This window comes from Musca vetustissima, unplaced genomic scaffold, assembly GCF_032173495.1.
Source record: "Musca vetustissima isolate MV318-11 ecotype Yass unplaced genomic scaffold, APGP_CSIRO_Mvet_v1 utg68612, whole genome shotgun sequence".
Lineage (NCBI taxonomy): Eukaryota > Metazoa > Arthropoda > Insecta > Diptera > Muscidae > Musca > Musca vetustissima.
Window position 1 is genome coordinate 10,515 of NW_026888391.1, and position 20,507 is coordinate 31,021.

Here is a 20,507-nt window from a genome sequence, read left to right on the forward strand (position 1 = left end):
GGCGGCGTTCTGACAGGTCTGAATACTTCTCCATTGCGTATCACTAGAGTTCGCAGACCACACTGGAACCGCATAGCTTGCCACAGACCGACCTATCGCTTTGTAAGAGGCCTACTTTGCAACTTATCGCAGATAGCTGTGGTTTGCGCGGACGATTTAAACATACTGTCGAATGTGACCCCGAGTATTCTGGTAGTTGGTGGTCGGAATTGTATGCCCCTCGACCTGCACATTCAACGGCATTCTCATCTCCGCAGTCCATGTGGTTAACGACTTCGTGGCAGATATTTTCATATTCCTCGCTTTAAAGAAGGCTGCTAATTCGACAAGATAGGCGTTCAACCTCACTCATATGTCTTCAACAATGGCACTCGACGCCATGATCGTACAATCATCTGCGTATGTAACGATTTCTATGCCGTCCGGATAGCGATTCCGGAGAAATCACTCCACCCTGAAGAACTCCCTCTTTCCGAAACTCCACGTACGACTGACGTCCAAACATATAGTTGATTATCCAACGTTTCAAACTCGGACGGAGGGAAGTGCTCTCAATGTCCTCAAATAGAGTGGTATGGTTAACAGTATCAAAGGCTTTTGATAGGTCAAGCGCTACCAACACTGTTCTATCGCACGGCCGGTTCTGGACCTATACTTATATGTGTGGAAATGGTAGAGTTGTAAACAGAGGTGGTGGCGTCCTTATTGCAGTTTATTCTAAATATTCCACTAATTTAATTGGATTAAACTGTTTTGATATCGAATTTATTTGCATATCCATTAAATTAAAAAAATTTAAATTATTTGTGACTTGCTCATACATTCCTCCCTACTTTGAAATTTTGAGTGGAGGTTGTTGTTGGTGTGTAGGCATGTGATAAGGCTGGGTTTTTGGAAATTCGAACTAGAAGGGTTCGAAAAGTACTAAAATGTACAAAATATGGTACCCTTTGTATTTCGCAAACGGGAAAAGCTTGAAATCTGAACTTTGGAATGTGGGTCACTGATGGAAATTTAGAAAGATGTACAAAAGCGTTTTTGGAAACTCGTGCTATAAGTGTGCGAAAAGTACTAAACTTTACTAAATTTAGTTTTAATTGTATATATATTGAACATATATCTTGAAATTTCATATGGAATACAGGATGGGAAGTGGTGTTGATATATAAAAATTGTTTAAGAAATCCGTACTTATGTGTATGAAAAGTACTAGATGGTACTAAATTTGGTACTATTTGCATTTAGTTGAGAGTATAGAGATGGAATCCTGAAAATATGAATTAGGACAACTATTGGAGTACAGGATTGAGGTAGCCCTAAAAATTGTACTTATGTGTACGAAAAGTACTTAATGTTACTAAATTTGGTGCAAGTTGGATTTAGATGAACAGATAGAGCTGGAGTATTCAAATTGGAAATTAAAATGACTGTTGGAGTATAGGATTGAGGTAGTTTATGAAATCCGTACATATTGGTATGAAAAGTACTATATGGTACTAAATTTAGGACAATTTGGATTATGCTATAGAGCTGGAAACCTGAAATGTTGAAGTAAGATTACTGTTAAAGATTGAGCTATGTGAACGAAAAGTACTAAACAGCACTAGATTTGCTACAAATTGGATTTGGGTGAACGGAAAGAGCTGGAAACCTAAAATTTGGAATAATGGTTGCTGTTGGAATATAGAATTGATATATATTGAAGCATAGTACTTATGTGTACTAAATGATACTATATTTGGTTCAGCTTGATTATGTATGAACGGAAAGAGCTGGACTCCAGAATTTTGGAATTAACATTAGTTTATGTAGTTTCGGAACTTCTTAATCAATGGTACCAGAAAACTGTTTTTGGTACCATTCTGAGATTCTGAAATTTTTAATTAATATTAAAGTTGGAGTGCAGGAAGTTTTCAAAATTCGTCAAATGGTACTAAATATGGTACAATTCGTTTTGTGTGAGCAGAAATCATAAAATTTGGAATTAAAAATAAGTAATTATGTGTACTAAATGGTACTAAGTTTAGTACAATTTAGATTTAAATGAAAGAATGGAGATGAACAACTTATATTTGAAAATAAAATTACGGTTACGGTAATTACCCAATGTATTTTTTTAATCTGGCAACTTCACTTAAAATGGCTTACATTTGCTAGTGCACTTGCCACACATGTGCACATAAAATCTATTGTTTTGAAAGTTTTCGTGAAATGTCTCCCAGAAATACATCTTTGTCAAACTAAAGCTCCAGTTAATATCTCAAGCAAAAAAGAAAGACAAAACAAAACAACAGTGTCCACCGATATTTACCCTTGCTGGGAAATTAACCGGGGTCCACGGATAATTACCCTAGCGAGGTGATTAATCGTGCACGCTTAATTACCTTTCACGGATAATTACTCAAAAATCTTGAAATTTTCACTGAGGTAATTAAGCGTTGTTTACTGTATAATCCTACACTATGCATATCCATGATGCATAATAATTTAGCTACCAATGTCATTTAAATCTGTCACTAATTATAATAAAACGGTATTCCGAAAGCTAAACGTATTTAACTCAATTGTAAATTGGACCTCTTTATTTATTTGCAAGAGTCATAGTGATCTAGAATTAACAGTATATAAATCATATGATATCCTCAATAAATTTATTCTGGAATGTGTTTCCACTGTTAGAGTTAGAAACTCGGAAAGATATCCATGGATCATATCTAGGCTTTCAAGTATTAAAAAGTATAAAAATTAACTTAAAAAAATATATAAAAAATAGGCCCACAATAGTTTATGCTAAATATGCTATTGCAAGGTCTAAATATACGACAGAGTCCCGGAAACTTTGCAATATTTATCTAAACAAGACTAAACATAATTTCTAACACAGTCCTAAATATTTTTATTAGGTTAGGTTAGGGATTTACCTTCCGTCCACTCGGAGACTATGCTGAGAGTTGCTAAGTTTACTATGGTCAATAGTGTTCCTAATTTCTGAGTCTAGTAACCTTTCTAAAGTCTTGAATAGAAAGGAAGAAAGACTAATCGGTCTATAGACTTTTGGTAGCGTATGACTCGGCTTTCGGGATGAAGGTCACTTACCTCTTTTCATAGACATGGTATGTACGACAGAGGTAAACAAGCCCTAAAGATATCCTGCAGAGATGATATTACTCGTTCATGCGTGTTGCAGCATGGCCGGTATTATACCATCTGGGTCAGGAGATTTATAGGGTTGAAAACTGTATATCGCCAGCACCAGTTTTGGGTGGCGTATAGTATCTTCTATAAACTTCTCCTCTTCCCTCGTTCGAACTGTAGGCTGAAGCACACACTGTGCACCCTTTTTATAGTCCTTGCAACCAGGAAAATCTCACTGCCAGAGATTGGCCACTTCACTACGCTTAATACTACCTATGGATAATCTTTTATTTAGCGCCCCAGACATTTGAGAAAAGCTCTAATTTTTTTTTTTGCTACAACTTGTTCATATTCACCCTGTCCAAATAAAGACGCATATAGTTATAAATTATCTACGATAGACCAAATATATATATATATATATATATATATATGCTGACAAACCTTGTTTTGCCTTATCAATATTGCATCAATATAAGATTGGTAAAAAACATTTGCCACTATGTTTATGTGAATAAAAAGTATTAACTTGTACTCAATGCAGGGCCAAGCACATAACAGTTTATTATTTGGTAGATCTTATTTCACCAAATCTGTTTTTTTTTTTTCAATAGAAGATCATGTTTTGTTGTTGCTCCAACGTTTTTATATATTATCTTATTTGTCCCTTCTTGAAGAATTCTTAATTACAATATCATTTTGTTCATGTCCAACTGACCGTTTGATTTTTTATTGAAATCAGTATATAACTCGAAAAATTTTAGATTTGGCATAGAAAATTAGTGGTTTCTGCTCTGTTTTTATATTGAAATCAGTATATAACTCGAAAAATTTTAGATTTGGCATAGAAAATTAGTGGTTTCTGCTCTGTTATAGGCATATTTAATTTTTAAACAAATTGATAATTAGTTTTCAGATTACCGTTATATATTTGTATATGTTTGCTATATATTCTATATATAGTTTTTGACAGTTAAGGGGGAAAGTTTGGCCAATGTTGACGCCGTAAATGCCTGTTTTATATCTTAACTCTAAATCGTGAAAGGTTGTAATCGGATTTGTTATATCCTCACTTTTTTTTAAAACTTCATTTTAATTTAACATTTTAATAAGTTGTTGTTTAAGGTTACATAGGTAAACATCCAAACTTCAAGTTGTCGGTCAAAAAAAGAAACATTGTAAAATAAGACAAAACTTCAAATATCCGACGGGAATACTAATACCATTATTTTCGTCGATGTTAACGATCTCATTATTAGTATTATAACAAACACATATTTTAAGAAATTATTTGTTTTGATCTAAATAATTCAAAAAACCTTATGTCTTAAAAAACAACAATTTATTTAAACATAAAAGCTCGATAGCAATATTGGGGAATTGTAAATATTACTTAATATATTTGCTTTGGCGGAATCTCACAATTATTTTGCATATTTTCCTATTTTGACCACATACGATCCTTTGAATCGTCAAAATCGGTGTAGAGTTATAGAGTTACAAACAATGTAACTAACACAACGTTCGATTATTCCAATTTCCCGACCTTTTGATGTTTTTCTCAACATTTTCTTCGTAAAAACCTTCCCAGTGCAATTACAAACAGCAGAAGGAAAACGTGAGTGAAGTCGGTCCAGTCAATACACCATGCAAACATTATTTACATCTTTAAAAATACATTTGAGGAACCATAAAGGCACATATAAGTTAGACAAAAACAGGAATTGTCTCCATGTAGGATTCGAATTTAAATGTATTCTTCCCGAATATAAGAAAATGTTCAAAAATACCTTCGTTGTTGACGTATTTGTAATCTTATATAGCGAATTACTAACATCAACTGTATTGAATACTTTGATAGACGTTTTCGTTTTTACTAAAATATAAAAACATATGTCTATGTATATTCCTGGTGTTGTTTCCTATTAAGGACACGATCAAGTTTCGGTCAGTGGCCCAGATATCACATAAATACACCACATTTACATGCTCAAAACAATTTGTTTCATTATTGTGCGCTTTTAAGCATCTTTATCCTAAAGTACTTGGAAAGTAGTGACAAAATATCAATTTAATTGCCTTTAATTCGGTATTCCCCATAGGGTAAGATAGTTTCTGGTACACATAATGGAACCGCTGAATTTTTATTTTACCATTTCTTACTGTATTTTATTTGAGAAAAATTTCACAACCTATACATACCATGCAAATTTCTTCACATAATGGAAAATGTGAGCTAATAATGATAGCGATTAATCTTACTCTCTTTTTTCGATTTTTTATTATTAAATTTAACTGTAATGAAAATATAAATGTATTTTCATATGGAATAGTTTTTTCAAAGTAATGAAAATCCAATAAATTGTAGAAAATTAACATATTTTGAGAATTTTCCGTAATTAACAATTACATAAAAATAAACGCTGTCCATTTTCGCCCAAAATATGTCCAAAAAGAACTACGAACAGAATGCTCATATCTTTCAAAATATATTTTGCAAAATTTTCGCGGATTTTTTAATTTAAAAAAAATATTTTAATGCATACACAACTAAATAAATGAGAACTTAAATTGTGATGATTATTGTTAGGAGGATTTTGTATAAAATGAGAACCTAAAAAATCAAATTACAGCCAAATCGGTTAAAAATTGTGGCCAACAATCACAACATGCGGAATAAAGAGGGGGCGTGGCCGACCATTTTTTATATATTTGCATCACTTGCTCAATTACGTTAACAACTTTTTATTCATTTTTATATGAGTGCTTCATTAACAGTGGCATGAGTATTGGCATAATTGCACTTGATATCTAACTAGTGTGAACCTTAAATAATTTTCTTACAAATACACACTTCCTTTACCCTTTTTCGAACAACGTCATGCTTTCCTTACTAAAAACTTTTTGATACGAATATATGCACAGTCGAACTCGTTTATACGAACTATGCAAAAATCTTATATTGTATTCATTCTTCTAAGACCACTCAACATTATTTTTAAACAGTTTTAACAAACACAGCACCACAGCTGATGATCTTATATATACTTATATATAACCACATAATTTATTTTACAGACTATTTCAATTTCGTAAAATAATATCGCAAAGAAGTACATGTTTTCCGTTGGTCCCGAAAGATTACCCAGTAGAAATAACAAAAGAAGAAAAACACCCAGACGGTCTGATCCTAGAAGGAAAATTTTTAACTCCGCTTGAATTACACTTGCCCGGTATAGTACCTAAAGCTGCTCAAGATGCTCATTTTCAAGTGGTTTTACCGAACAAGTGGACTGGGAGGACAAAGCCTATGTGTATTCATTTAGCTGGAACCGGAGATCATGTAAGCGGAGAAATACATTTAATATAAATGTCTATCCAATGCATAGTAGAGCTTCATAAAAAAGTCTTTAATGTTATGTATACAATTTTATCATTTGACTTATCGCTTATTTTCTGCAAGGCCGGCATAAATTAAAGATTGTGACATTTGAGATAAAGATGCAGATTTGTTCGCTATATTAGACTCCATGTTGTGTAAAAATTCAAAAAAATATCATCTCTTTCACACACCGATTGAAAAACTGTAGAAGTTGCTCTATTCCACGTAAGATGTGAGTAAATTGAAATCATTTTTTTATTCCGGCCTTGCATCACATGGCCTATATGTAATGGAAATATTCAGTAAAATATCGATATCATTCATATTTTGTTTTAATTTTCAACAACATTCAACAAAAATATGCACGGTCTCTAACATGGCAAGGGTAACATTGCATGTTTGCAATATCCAACTTTGAATTTATAATAGTAACAAGAAAATTGAAAAATTTAAATGAACAATCCACTATTGGATTCTTTGCTGGTAAAAGACAATCGGAAGAAAATATATATGGTAAAAATGTCATTGCTATAGCACAATTTTTGGTTAAATGGTGCAATATATTGTTACGAATATAACTTTAAATTTAAGTTAATTTAGATGAATTCCGTTAATTTAAGAATTTCAATTGTAACGTAAATTTCTACTACGCAGTTTATTCGAATAACTTCACAACAACAACTACTGCATAGATTTTTCTACATCCTTCCATTTCCTCTTTCATTTTCTATTTTGTTATTGACGTACAATTCTTGTTAAACGTCATCATTGATGATCGCTTAATTCCTCTTTCTTTGTTACTCCCTCGCCTGTATATGTGTTGTTGTTATTGTTCACTCAATGTAAGTTTGTATGTGTTTGTTGCATTGGTAGATTGTTCGTAATCTAGGTGTTACCAGATCGTCTAGAAACTTCTGTAGCGACAGGCAAGGCTCATATAAATAGGGGAAATGGGAAGGCAGTTAGTCAGTTGTGAATCAGATCGCGAATTGAAACCGTCAAGTAAAGTAAAGTGCAAAGTAAAGTTGTGTCAATAAAATCATTGTAATATTCGTAATCAGAAAGAACCCGTTTTATTTAGTACGAACTGTATTGGGAAATAAAACAACGTCTACACGGGATTAAGTAAAATCCAAGAACGTAACAATTGGTGTCGGAAGTGAGATTACGATAATACTACGATGAAGTTTAAGGATCTACGAGTGGAAGACTTGAAGAAGGAGCTCAATAAATTGGAATTGTCCTCTACTGGCAACAAGGCTGAACTACAAAAACGTCTGTTGGATGAGTTCGAGCGCCGTGGTATGAACATCGATACATATGAGTTTGACAGTAAGGATGAAGTGGATTTATCGGAAATGGGCGAATCCAACGGTGGGGAAGTCTCGTCAGTAGCTGCCAGAGGTGACGATTTAAGAGAAATGCTGGCTAAAATGTTTGAGGAAAATTCCAGAAGAAGCGAAGAGAATTTCAGAAAGTTAGAAGAAAACACGAGACGAATGTTCGAAGAGAATTCTAGAAAGTTAGATGAACTCAAGGCAGAGAATTGTAGAATGTTTGACGAAAATTCGAGAATAATGAACGAGAAACTCGAGAACGTTACAGAAGTTATTGGAAGGAGAGTGGAAACCGTGGAGTGGAAACCGAGAAGATTCTGTCTGTGGACGAGAAATTTCTGGCCCACGACCACAGGTTTACGAATCTGGAGAAGAAAATGTCGGAACTGGATATCAAAATTGGTCCGGTGCGAGTTCCTGATAACACACTAAAAATCAAACCTCCTGTATTCGACGGATCTACGTCATTCAATGTTTTCAAGTTACAGTTTGAGACAGTGGCTTCTAGAAATTCGTGGAACGACAGCGACAAAGCGGTTGCACTACATCTGGCATTGAAGGGCAGTGCTACTGATGTTATGCAGAGTATTCCTGTCGCTTCTAGAAACAACTATGAAGATGTTATTGCTGCACTGGAACGTAAGTACGGTGGCGAACATAAACAAAACATCTACCTTATGGAATTAAGGGGAAGAGTACAGAGGGCAAACGAGACGTTACAAGACTTTGCAGCTGAGGTGGAACGTTTGGTGCAAATGACGTATCCAGGAGAGAATCACCCATTGGTGGACCGTATGAAAATCGAAACCTTTGTGAATGGCATACGTGATCCTGAGATTAAATGTGCAACATATGCGTCACCAAAAGCGTCATTTGCCGAAACCGTGTCGTTTGCCCTTGCCCAAAGGACGTCAAGAATAATTGTTAAGCCCCAGACCCCCAAGATTCGCCAACTGGAGACCGAATGTTGCGAACCCAAATCTCTCGTTAACTCGATCAAGGACGCCATGAGGCAGGTAATAGAAGAAACAAAGTTAGTAGGGATGACTAAGCCCAGGGTTAGAAGCTACAACTGCGATAAAGCAGGTCATATTGCGCGCGAATGCAGAGCTAATCGCAAACGATCCAGGTCATCGTCACCACCTCCAACGAAAGATGGTAGAAGAATGGCTCAACAGTCCACCAATGAGTCACCGTTAAACAGAATCGAACACAGAAAAGGCGGAAAACACGGTAATGCTGATGCCCTGTCTCGTCGGCCATGCAAGGTAGAATGCAGGCATTGCTCAAAGGCTGAGTGTATAGAGAATATCGTTGATGTCCGACTATTGCAGTTTGAGTCGGGTGAAGATTGGTCGACGGAACAACGAGGGAATCCCATTCTGGGCAAAATAATTTCGGCCATAGAAACGGGCAAGCGACCTAGTCGCAAAGAAATTACCTCCGAAAGCCCTCTTTTAAAATCCTATTGGGCCCAGTGGGACAGTCTACTTATAATAGATGGTTGCTTATATCGCAAATGGGAAAGTCAGGACGGTAAATCTCACCGGAACTTGATCGTCGTCCCAGACTCCAAAATAAGAGATGTCTTGTCGGAGTCTTGTCGGAGTTTCACGATGGGCCAAGTGGAGGACATCTTGGCATAGAAAAGACCGCTGAAAAGGTAAAGCAGAGATTCTACTGGGTCGGCTGTCAAAAATCCATTGCCGACTGGATCGCCAATTGTGAAAGGTGCATAAGAGCTAAAGGTCCAACACGGAAAAGTCGAGGCTACATGCAGCAGTATAATTCAGGAGCCCCTTTTGAAAGAATCGCAATGCATGTAGCTGGACCGTTCCCAATAAGTGACTCTGGGAACCGGTATGTCTTAGTGGTCATGGATTACTTCAGCAAATGGCCAGAGGTTTATGCTATCCCAAATCAAGAAGCCAGGACAATTGTGGATGTGTTCAGCAAAAATTGGATTTGTCGCTATGGTGTTCCATCTGAGGTTCACTCCGATCAAGGTAGGAATTTTGAATCAGCGATCTTCAAGGAAATGTGTGACTCCTACGGAATCAAGAAAACCAGAACGACGCCCCTACATCCACAATCAGATGGCATGGTGGAAAGATTTAATCGCACCCTTGAAGAACATCTACGGAAAGTGGTGGACAGTGGCCAACGAGACTGGGATGAGCATATTCAAAAGTTTTTACTGGCTTATAGATCGGTCATTCATGATTCCACATCCCGGACCCCAGCCAAAGTTCTGTTCGGAAGTGAATTAAAGCTACCTGGCGATTTGATATTCGGTGCTACCCCAAACGACGATGTGAACCAAGATGAAGACAGTCAAAACTCTTTTAGTAAAGTCCACGATGCAGTTCGCCATCGAATAAAAATGGTTAGCAACCGCATGAAGGCAAGGTACGATCGAGCGGCAAATACCGATGGGTTTCAAGAAGGGCAACTGGTACTATTATTGTTCAACCCACAACGAAAGAAAGGACTATGCCCCAAATTGCAAACGCACTGGGAAGGACCCTACAAGATTGTCACGAAAATAAATGACGTCGTTTATCGCATCCAGAGGAGCGACAGTCCCAGGTCGAAGATGAAAGTTGTACATTTGGAGCGGCTGACCCCCTACGGAACGGGAACTGTGCCTATTCGGGACGAACAGGCTTAAGCGGGGGCAATGTTACGAATATAACTTTAGATTTAAGTTAATTTAGATGAATTCCGTTAATTTAAGAATTTGAATTGTAACGTAAATTTCTATTACGCAGTTTATTCGAATAACTTCACAACAACAACTACTGCATAGATATTTCTACATCCTTCCATTTCCTCTTTCATTTTCTATTTTGTTATTGACGTACAATTCTTGTTAAACGTCATCATTGATGATCGCTTAATTCCTCTTTCTTTGTTACTCCCTCGCCTGTATATGTGTTGTTGTTATTGTTCACTCAATGTAATTCCTCTTTCTTTGTTACACCCTCGCCTGTATATGTGTTGTTGTTATTGTTCACTCAATGTAAGTTTGTATGTGTTTGTTGCATTGGTAGATTGTTCGTAATCTAGGTGTTACCAGATCGTCTAGAAACTTCTGTAGCGACAGGCAAGGCTCATATAAATAGGGGAAATGGGAAGGCAGTTAGTCAGTTGTGAATCAGATCGCGAATTGAAACCGTCAAGTAAAGTAAAGTGCAAAGTAAAGTTGTGTCTATAAAATCATTGTAATATTCGTAATCAGAAAGAACCCGTTTTATTTAGTACGAACTGTATTGGGAAATAAAACAACGTCTACACGGGATTAAGTAAAATCCAAGAACGTAACAATATAGATGAAATCGGACGAACATATATATGTGATCTATATCTAAGTCTGAACTAAATATGCCCTCTTCTACACAATAGACCCACAGCAAGACATTCAATATCTTTATTATACGAAACCCATGTTCGCTACGTGAATATTTTGCGGTCCAGGAAATTAGTATAAAAATATAAAAGTTTTAAAAATACAAATTTAGATATAAAGAACTTAAATGCAATTTAAAACAGATAGGTGACCGCATCCAGGTACCACCGCCATCTTTCTAACCAGCTTCTTCTATTGGCTTCTTCATTGGCAGGCTTCTTCTTCCAGTCTGAACCATTGACCATAGTCTCTGTCAGCTTCTCCGCATTTTTGGCCTCTCGATCCATCTTTAAGGCTGGACAATCGTCAATCCTCTTCTTTAGCTTCACACCGGCCACATCTTTCATTAGGTGCTCCGCATCTTCGTTTTCCAGGGCGGCACATCCACAATCCTCTTCATCGTGGCAGTGTAATCGTAGTGCATCTTTGACCGCTAGCATCATTCTCCAGGCTGTGTCATTTGCAAGCCTGATCTTAGAAGCGACTTCGTTCTTCAGACTTCATTTTGGTGGTTTTCTCCCCTTTTGTTTTGGCACCAAATTCGTTCCTCTTCAGCAGAACGTCATCTTTATTATGTGGTGCACCATCTAACGTTGGCTGCGTATTGCATGTGACTGCTGGATCCAACTTCCAGGTCGCATTTCCACGATTTATATCGACAATCTTCCTGGCCGGAACATCCGTAACTAGCGGCTTCTGCTTACCACCACTATCATATTTTTTATGGGTTCAGCGCCATTTTCCGCCGGCTCATATTCCTACCGGCAAAACAAGTACCCACTGGCGACGCAGAGTTCACAGCAAGTCTTCCTTTATGTACCTGCTCCTTGTTCGCCGGCTTCAACTTCCCAACTGGACACAGTTCGATAACTGGTTTCTCCGCATCAGCCACCGTTCTTTCCCATGGCCAACTCGACTGGAGCTAATTTCTGTGAAGTTGAAATATTAGCAAATGGGATATTACTTACCATTTGCTGCTCCTTACTGTCATTGGTCACCATTCGTATGGACAACTGGTCACGTTCTGCCTCTGCTGTCCCTCGGGCCTTCTTCGAAAGTGCCAATTCTTCAGACAGCTTCTTTATATGCATTTCTCAGGATTTCGCGGTGTGTTTAGCTGACATAATGTCTGCGGCATTGACGACCGCTTGCTTGGCCAATTAACCCGCTGCAATTCTGCTGCTCGACGAGACTTCTCCGAAAGATCCAGTTCTTTCAAATGCTTTCTTTTCTCTTCTTCCCATGATTTTTCTGCTGCCTTCTTCTGCAGTCGCTACCAATTCACGTTTAAACTTGCGAACTTGATAGTCCAATTCGATGAATATATCTCTAGCCTCTCTATACCTTGCCTGCAATCTTTCTTTACGGCAACCATTGGCGTCTTCCGATATTTTTAGAGCAACTTCTAGCTCCTTATTTCTTCACCGTAACTCCGCCATGGCACGGCTTTTCTCATCCAATGCCAATAAAACATCCTGCCATATTGGATTTCTTCTCCAATATCTCCATCCACCGATCCCGAACCATCTTTCACTTCATAGGGTGCTTCCTTAACCAACCTTTCTATAAAGTCATATAGGGACTGTACCACAGTCGTATTTATTTCATCGATAGCCTCTACGTATATGTTCATATTCGTTATTAAATTGTTTATCTCCAATTGAAGTTCGGTCGGTGCCGAGGCTCTGCCTAGGTTATCTTCTAGTGTAAGGGACTCCATCGCCTCCTTCCTTTCATCTGCTGCCGCTATGCTCAGAATCGAAGCTTCACCGGCTAAATGTCTCGCCGTCACCGCCTTCTTCCTTGTAGCAGTCTCCATTTGACTCAGCATTTTATTTTTCAATTATTTTATTGTTTATTTGGATTTTCAACCAAGCTGACAGAATTTCCTTGACTTTTAAGGTAAATTCTTCAGCATATCTTTCTTTACGATCGGTCACTGATCCGGCTCGAAGGACCAATGAAAAACGAGGGATCTGTTTTAGTTGACGCGGATATTGTCCGCGGAGTGATAGCACGTCTTTATTTTTGCTGTGCATTTACACACTAATTTTATTAATATAAAAAGTGATCCTTAAGAACTAAGTATTACAATATGACTTAACCTATCTTAGACTAATGTGTAAAAGAGAGAGTGCGTGAACCCCTTTGCCATAACACATGGAGTGGACACACACATTTCTTTATCTCACATGTGAGAAGCACGCTACACATGGTTATCAGTTTGTAGTGAAGATTACTCCCCATAATCTCACCCAAACATACCACATGTGGCAATAGAAAACTCCTATCTTATTCATGTGTACAAACATTCCACCAAAATAATCTCTTATCTCAAGTAGACTGTATACGAAAATATATCCCTGTTTAACTAAATATTCTCACTCTCAATAAATACCGAGAAAACCAAAGTTATATATCCATGAAGTGTTTTGGATTGTTGCTTGATAGTAGTTTGGTGTTTGATGTGACTGCAAACCGTAGAACGCTGATAGGCACGAGGTCGCATGACACCCCAGCGTTAGGGGGTCACTTTAAAATATAGTGACCCAGACCTTTGAGATGGTTATTTACGGGCGCCATTCTCGTCTCGTCGGCCTAAGGATCATTAGCACTCGGTCATTTCTTCCGCGACTCTCCCCCTGAGCCCCCTGATTGTCCGCGACTGATTATTTGTTATTCACAGCTACCTAATGAATAATATTGGGCTGCCCACTATCCGCAACCTGTGGACGCGTCCGTTACCATTCAGATCTGCTCCCCAAAGGCGGAAAAGGGTTGATAGGGTTGCTCGGGTGATCAATAGTGTTGTATACGTTACGTATTCAGTAACTACTAAACTACTATCGATGTAAGCATATGTAATAAACACCATCACTCAGTTGTTATGAGTTACCCGAAGACAACAGTTGTTTCACTAGCAGACCGAGATATATAACAATTATGGCGACGAGTGAACCAAAACCGCGTGGCAATTTTCAAATGGAGCCATTTGATGAAAAGGCTACAACCTGGAATCGTTGGGTGAAAAGATTTGAGACGGCGATGTTGATTTTTGGTACGAGCGAGGCGATGAAGGCTAAATATCTATTACATTTCATGGGTACAGAGGCTTATAATAAGCTATGTGACAAGGCCTTACCCTTGATACCAGAGGAATTGCAGTATGATAATATTTGTGAATTGCTGGAGAAACATTATAACCCTAAACCAAATGAAATATTTTTAAACTTTAAATTCCACTCACGTAAGCAAGAACCTACAGAATCCGCCGCAGAATATTTAGTGGATTTGAGACATCTAGCAACGGGCTGTGGATTTGGTGAATACCTGGACAAAGCACTGAGGAACCAGTTTGTGTACGGCATAGGGAACAGAACGATTCAAGGCCGGTTATTGGAAAAGGACGATTTAACATTAGATGATGAAATACATTTGGCAAACATGTTTGAACAAGCTGAAAAGGGGTTCCAAGAAATGAATAAGCAGCAAGAAGCCGTTGACATGGTGAATATGAGAAAGACAAGGGAGAAGGAGAAAAAAGTCAGAGAGACAGAACAAATAGCGAGATCGAAACAGAATACAAACTGTGGCAGATGTGTTAGCAGTGAGCATAATTCAAACGATTGCCGTCACATAAATTCTGTATGTAATTTTTGCAGAAAGAGAGGCCATTTAAGACGTGTGTGTTTTAAAGCAAGATCTACTATGAAACAAATATCTGACGGCGAAGGCAGTGGAAAGGAGGACTCAGAGCAAGAAGTGTGTAAGATGGAAAGTATCCAGCATACGGGATAAAATTCTATGGACATTGGAAGTAAATGATCGTAATATCACATTTGAAGTTGACACGGGAGCGCCGGTCACCATCATAAGTCTTGCCGATGCTTACAAATATTTTTCGAAGAAAATACGAATTCATGAACCAGATTGGAGAAATATCCAAATTTATTTTCAAAGACAGTGAGCAAAATTAAGGGGTTTCAGGCGCGTTTGAATATTAAAACCGATGCTGTCCCGAAATGTATGAAGGCGCGACGAGTACCTTTTCCACTGTTGCAGAGAGTGGAAGAAGAATTAGTTGACCAAGTAATAGGTGGGTTATTGGAAAAAGTGGAACGTAGCGAGTGGGCTACACCAATCGTGGTGGTCAGAAAGAAAGATGACAAGATACGAATTTGTGGAGACTACAAGATAACGATTAATCCGGTCTTAGTGGTGAACAAGCACCCATTGCCTACACTCGACGAATTGTTTAGTACCATGGCAGGCGGTGAAAAATATTCGAAGATTGACTTATTCAAGGCATATCTGCAGTTAGAAGTACATCCAGATGACCAAAATTTCTTAACCCTGAGCACACACAAAGGATTATTTCAACCAACAAGATTAATGTTTGGTGTTGCTAGCGCTCCGTCTCAGTGGCAAAGATTAATGGAGCAGTTATTAGCGGATATACCGGGTGTTAAGGTGTTCCTGGATGACATTAAAATAACAGCCAAGGATGATAGGACACACTTAGACCGGTTAGAAGAGGTGTTAAAAAGATTAGACCGATACAATATGCGAATAAATCTTGCTAAGTCGGAATTTCTGCGAGAGAGTATTGAGTATTGTGGCTATGTGATTGATCGACAAGGAATTCGTAAGATACCAGCCAAGATTAAGGCTATTCAAGAAATGAGATATCCGGGAACCAAGGACGAAGTTCGATCATTTTTGGGGCTAGTGAATTATTATGGTCGATTTATAAAAGATTTGAGCTCCATTGTATACCCTCTAAATCGATTGCTGCACAAAGAAGTTCCATTTAATTTTGATGCTAAATGTAAATGGGCTTTCGAAGAAGTAAAGAGACAAGTGGGATCAGAGGTGGTGCTGACACATTATTTTCCAAGAAAAAAATTAACATTGGCAGTGGATGCGAGCCCTACGGGTGTGGGTGCCGTACTAAGTCACGAATTTGGCGATGGAACGGAAAGACCTATACAGTTTGCATCGCAAACTTTAAATGCAACCCAGAGACGGTATAGTCAAGTAGACAAGGAGGCATACGCAGTAATATTCGGGGTAAAAAAGTTTTTCCAATATGTATATGGAAGGGAATTTACTTTAATTACCGACAATAAAGCAATATCACAGATTTTTGCGCCTGACAAGGGATTACCTGTATTGTCTGCAACGCGTATGCAACATTACGCAGTATTCCTGGAATCTTTTGATTACAAGATTCGATTGCGTAAATCTAAGGAGAATGGCTATGCAGATGCACTATCGAGGCTTCCTGTAAATGATTGCAGCAAAACAATCAGCGAGATTGATTGTTTTCGGAAGTGTGAGCCTGCCGACAGTTTTGGAATCGACCCATCCGAATTTCCGCTGAGAACTAGAATAATACAAGAATTTCATTCGGGACATTTTGGTGTATCAAAAATGAAGTCACTTGCCAGAGCGTATTGTTGGTGGAAAAATTTAGATAAGGACATTGAAAAAGCGGTTGCTGGATGTTATGAATGCCAAATTGGGCGACCAGATGTAAAGAAAGAACCTGTTCATTGCCGGTTAACTCCGAAGAAAGTTTTCGAAAGGGTGCATGTGGATTACGCTGGTCCCTTTTTGGGCAAAAATTTTTTTGTACTGGTGGATGCTTTCAGTAAATGGCCGGAGGTAAGAATAGTTCGAGACATTACCACGGAGACGACAATCGAAATATGTAGAAGTATATTTGCGCAATTTGGAATACCAAACATTCTAGTCAGCGACCACGGGACGCAGTTCAAAAGCGCGAAATTTCAAAAGTTTTTAAAACAAAATGGTATCATGCATAAGTTGGGGGCACCGTACCACCCTGCAACAAATGGTCAAGCGGAACTTTTTATACAAACCTTTAAGACCAAGTTGAAGTCAATGCCTCGTAAGGAGGAGTTACAGCGAAAAATTGATCAAATTTTATTGGCATATCGACGAGCAATTCACCCGGTTACGAATAAATCACCAGCTATGACAATATTTGGGCGACAAATACAAAGCAGATTGGACCTCCTACTGCCCAACAATGAAGTCCGAGACCCCGAAAGACAGAAAACTACAAGAGAGTTAGCAGTAGGAGACGCTGTGACGCTGTTCGCTACGTGAATATTTTGCGGTCCAGGAAATTAGTATAAAAATATAAAAGTTTTAAAAATACAAATTTAGATATAAGGAACTTAAATGCAATTTAAAACAGATAGGTGACCGCATCCAGGTACCACCGCCATCTTTCTAACCAGCTTCTTCTATTGGCTTCTTCATTGGCAGGCTTCTTCTTCCAGTCTGAACCATTGACCATAGTCTCTGTCAGCTTCTCCGCATTTTTGGCCTCTCGATCCATCTTTAAGGCTGGACAATCGTCAATCCTCTTCTTCAGCTTCACACCGGCCACATCTTTCATTAGGTGCTCCGCATCTTCGTTTTCCAGGGCGGCACATCCACAATCCTCTTCATCGTGGCAGTGTAATCGTAGTGCATCTTTGACCGCTAGCATCATTCTCCAGGCTGTGTCATTTGCAAGCCTGATCTTAGAAGCGACTTCGTTCTTCAGACTTCATTTTGGTGGTTTTCTCCCCTTTTGTTTTGGCACCAAATTCGTTCCTCTTCAGTAGAACGTCATCTTTATTATGTGGTGCACCATCTAACGTTGGCTGCGTATTGCATGTGACTGCTGGATCCAACTTCCAGGTCGCATTTCCACGATTTATATCGACAATCTTCCTGGCCGGAACATCCGTAACTAGCGGCTTCTGCTTACCACCACTATCATATTTTTTATGGGTTCAGCGCCATTTTCCGCCGGCTCATATTCCTACCGGCAAAACAAGTACCCACTGGCGACGCAGAGTTCACAGCAAGTCTTCCTTTATGTACCTGCTCCTTGTTCGCCGGCTTCAACTTCCCAACTGGACACAGTTCGATAACTGGTTTCTCCGCATCAGCCACCGTTCTTTCCCATGGCCAACTCGACTGGAGCTAATTTCTTGAAGTTGAAATATTAGCAAATGGGATATTACTTACCATTTGCTGCTCCTTACTGTCATTGGTCACCATTCGTATGGACAACTGGTCACGTTCTGCCTCTGCTGTCCCTCGGGCCTTCTTCGAAAGTGCCAATTCTTCAGACAGCTTCTTTATATGCATTTCTCAGGATTTCGCGGTGTGTTTAGCTGACATAATGTCTGCGGCATTGACGACCGCTTGCTTGGCCAATTAACCCGCTGCAATTCTGCTGCTCGACGAGACTTCTCCGAAAGATCCAGTTCTTTCAAATGCTTTCTTTTCTCTTCTTCCCATGATTTTTCTGCTGCCTTCTTCTGCAGTCGCTACCAATTCACGTTTAAACTTGCGAACTTGATAGTCCAATTCGATGAATATATCTCTAGCCTCTCTATACCTTGCCTGCAATCTTTCTTTACGGCAACCATTGGCGTCTTCCGATATTTTTAGAGCAACTTCTAGCTCCTTATTTCTTCACCGTAACTGCGCCATGGCACGGCTTTTCTCATCCAATGCCAATAAAACATCCTGCCATATTGGATTTCTTCTCCAATATCTCCATCCACCGATCCCGAACCATCTTTCACTTCATAGGGTGCTTCCTTAACCAACCTTTCTATAAAGTCATATAGGGACTGTACCACAGTCGTATTTATTTCATCGATAGCCTCTACGTATATGTTCATATTCGTTATTAAATTGTTTATCTCCAATTGAAGTTCGGTCGGTGCCGAGGCTCTGCCTAGGTTATCTTCTAGTGTAAGGGACTCCATCGCCTCCTTCCTTTCATCTGCTGCCGCTATGCTCAGAATCGAAGCTTCACTGGCTAAATGTCTCGCCGTCACCGCCTTCTTCCTTGTAGCAGTCTCCATTTGACTCAGCATTTTATTTTTCAATTATTTTATTGTTTATTTGGATTTTCAACCAAGCTGACAGAATTTCCTTGACTTTTAAGGTAAATTCTTCAGCATATCTTTCTTTACGATCGGTCACTGATCCGGCTCGAAGGACCAATGAAAAACGAGGGATCTGTTTTAGTTGACGCGGATATTGTCCGCGGAGTGATAGCACGTCTTTATTTTTGCTGTGCATTTACACACTAATTTTATTAATATAAAAAGTGATCCTTAAGAACTAAGTATTACAATATGACTTAACCTATCTTAGACTAATGTGTAAAAGAGAGAGTGCGTGAACCCCTTTGCCATAACACATGGAGTGGACACACAATAGAAAACTCCTATCTTATTCATGTGTACAAACATTCCACCAAAATAATCTCTTATCTCAAGTAGACTGTATACGAAAATATATCCCTGTTTAACTAAATATTCTCACTCTCAATAAATACCGAGAAAACCAAAGTTATATATCCATGAAGTGTTTTGGATTGTTGCTTGATAGTAGTTTGGTGTTTGATGTGACTGCAAACCGTAGAACGCTGATAGGCACGAGGTCGCATGACACCCCAGCGTTAGGGGGTCACTTTAAAATATAGTGACCCAGACCTTTGAGATGGTTATTTACGGGCGCCATTCTCGTCTCGTCGGCCTAAGGATCATTAGCACTCGGTCATTTCTTCCGCGACTCTCCCCCTGAGCCCCCTGATTGTCCGCGACTGATTATTTGTTATTCACAGCTACCTAATGAATAATATTGGGCTGCCCACTATCCGCAACCTGTGGACGCGTCCGTTACCATTCAGATCTGCTCCCCAAAGGCGGAAAAGGGTTGATAGGGTTGCTCGGGTGATCAATAGTGTTGTATACGTTACGTATTCAGTAACTACTAAACTACTATCGATGTAAGCATATGTAATAAACACCATCACTCAGTTGTTATGAGTTACCCGAAGACAACAGTTGTTTCACTAGCAGACCGAGATATATAACAATTATGGCGACGAGTGAACCAAAACCGCGTGGCAATTTTCAAATGGAGCCATTTGATGAAAAGGCTACAACCTGGAATCGTTGGGTGAAAAGATTTGAGACGGCGATGTTGATTTTTGGTACGAGCGAGGCGATGAAGGCTAAATATCTATTACATTTCATGGGTACAGAGGCTTATAATAAGCTATGTGACAAGGCCTTACCCTTGATACCAGAGGAATTGCAGTATGATAATATTTGTGAATTGCTGGAGAAACATTATAACCCTAAACCAAATGAAATATTTTTAAACTTTAAATTCCACTCACGTAAGCAAGAACCTA

The 20,507-nt window shown here is 38.7% G+C and overlaps 1 protein-coding gene across 1 annotated transcript in view; it reads left to right on the plus strand.

Annotated features, from left to right (window-relative positions):
* Nucleotides 1-364: 364 nt before the first annotated feature.
* Nucleotides 365-20,507, plus strand: part of LOC133336227 (protein ABHD18) — a gene marked incomplete at its 3' end in the record, with an annotated part of 75,536 nt that continues 55,393 nt past the window's right edge. The window contains exons 1-2 of the mRNA XM_061544510.1: nucleotides 365-399; nucleotides 6,214-6,478. Coding sequence (XP_061400494.1) covers nucleotides 365-399; nucleotides 6,214-6,478 — 300 coding nt within the window. The remainder of the gene's footprint in view (nucleotides 400-6,213; nucleotides 6,479-20,507) is intronic.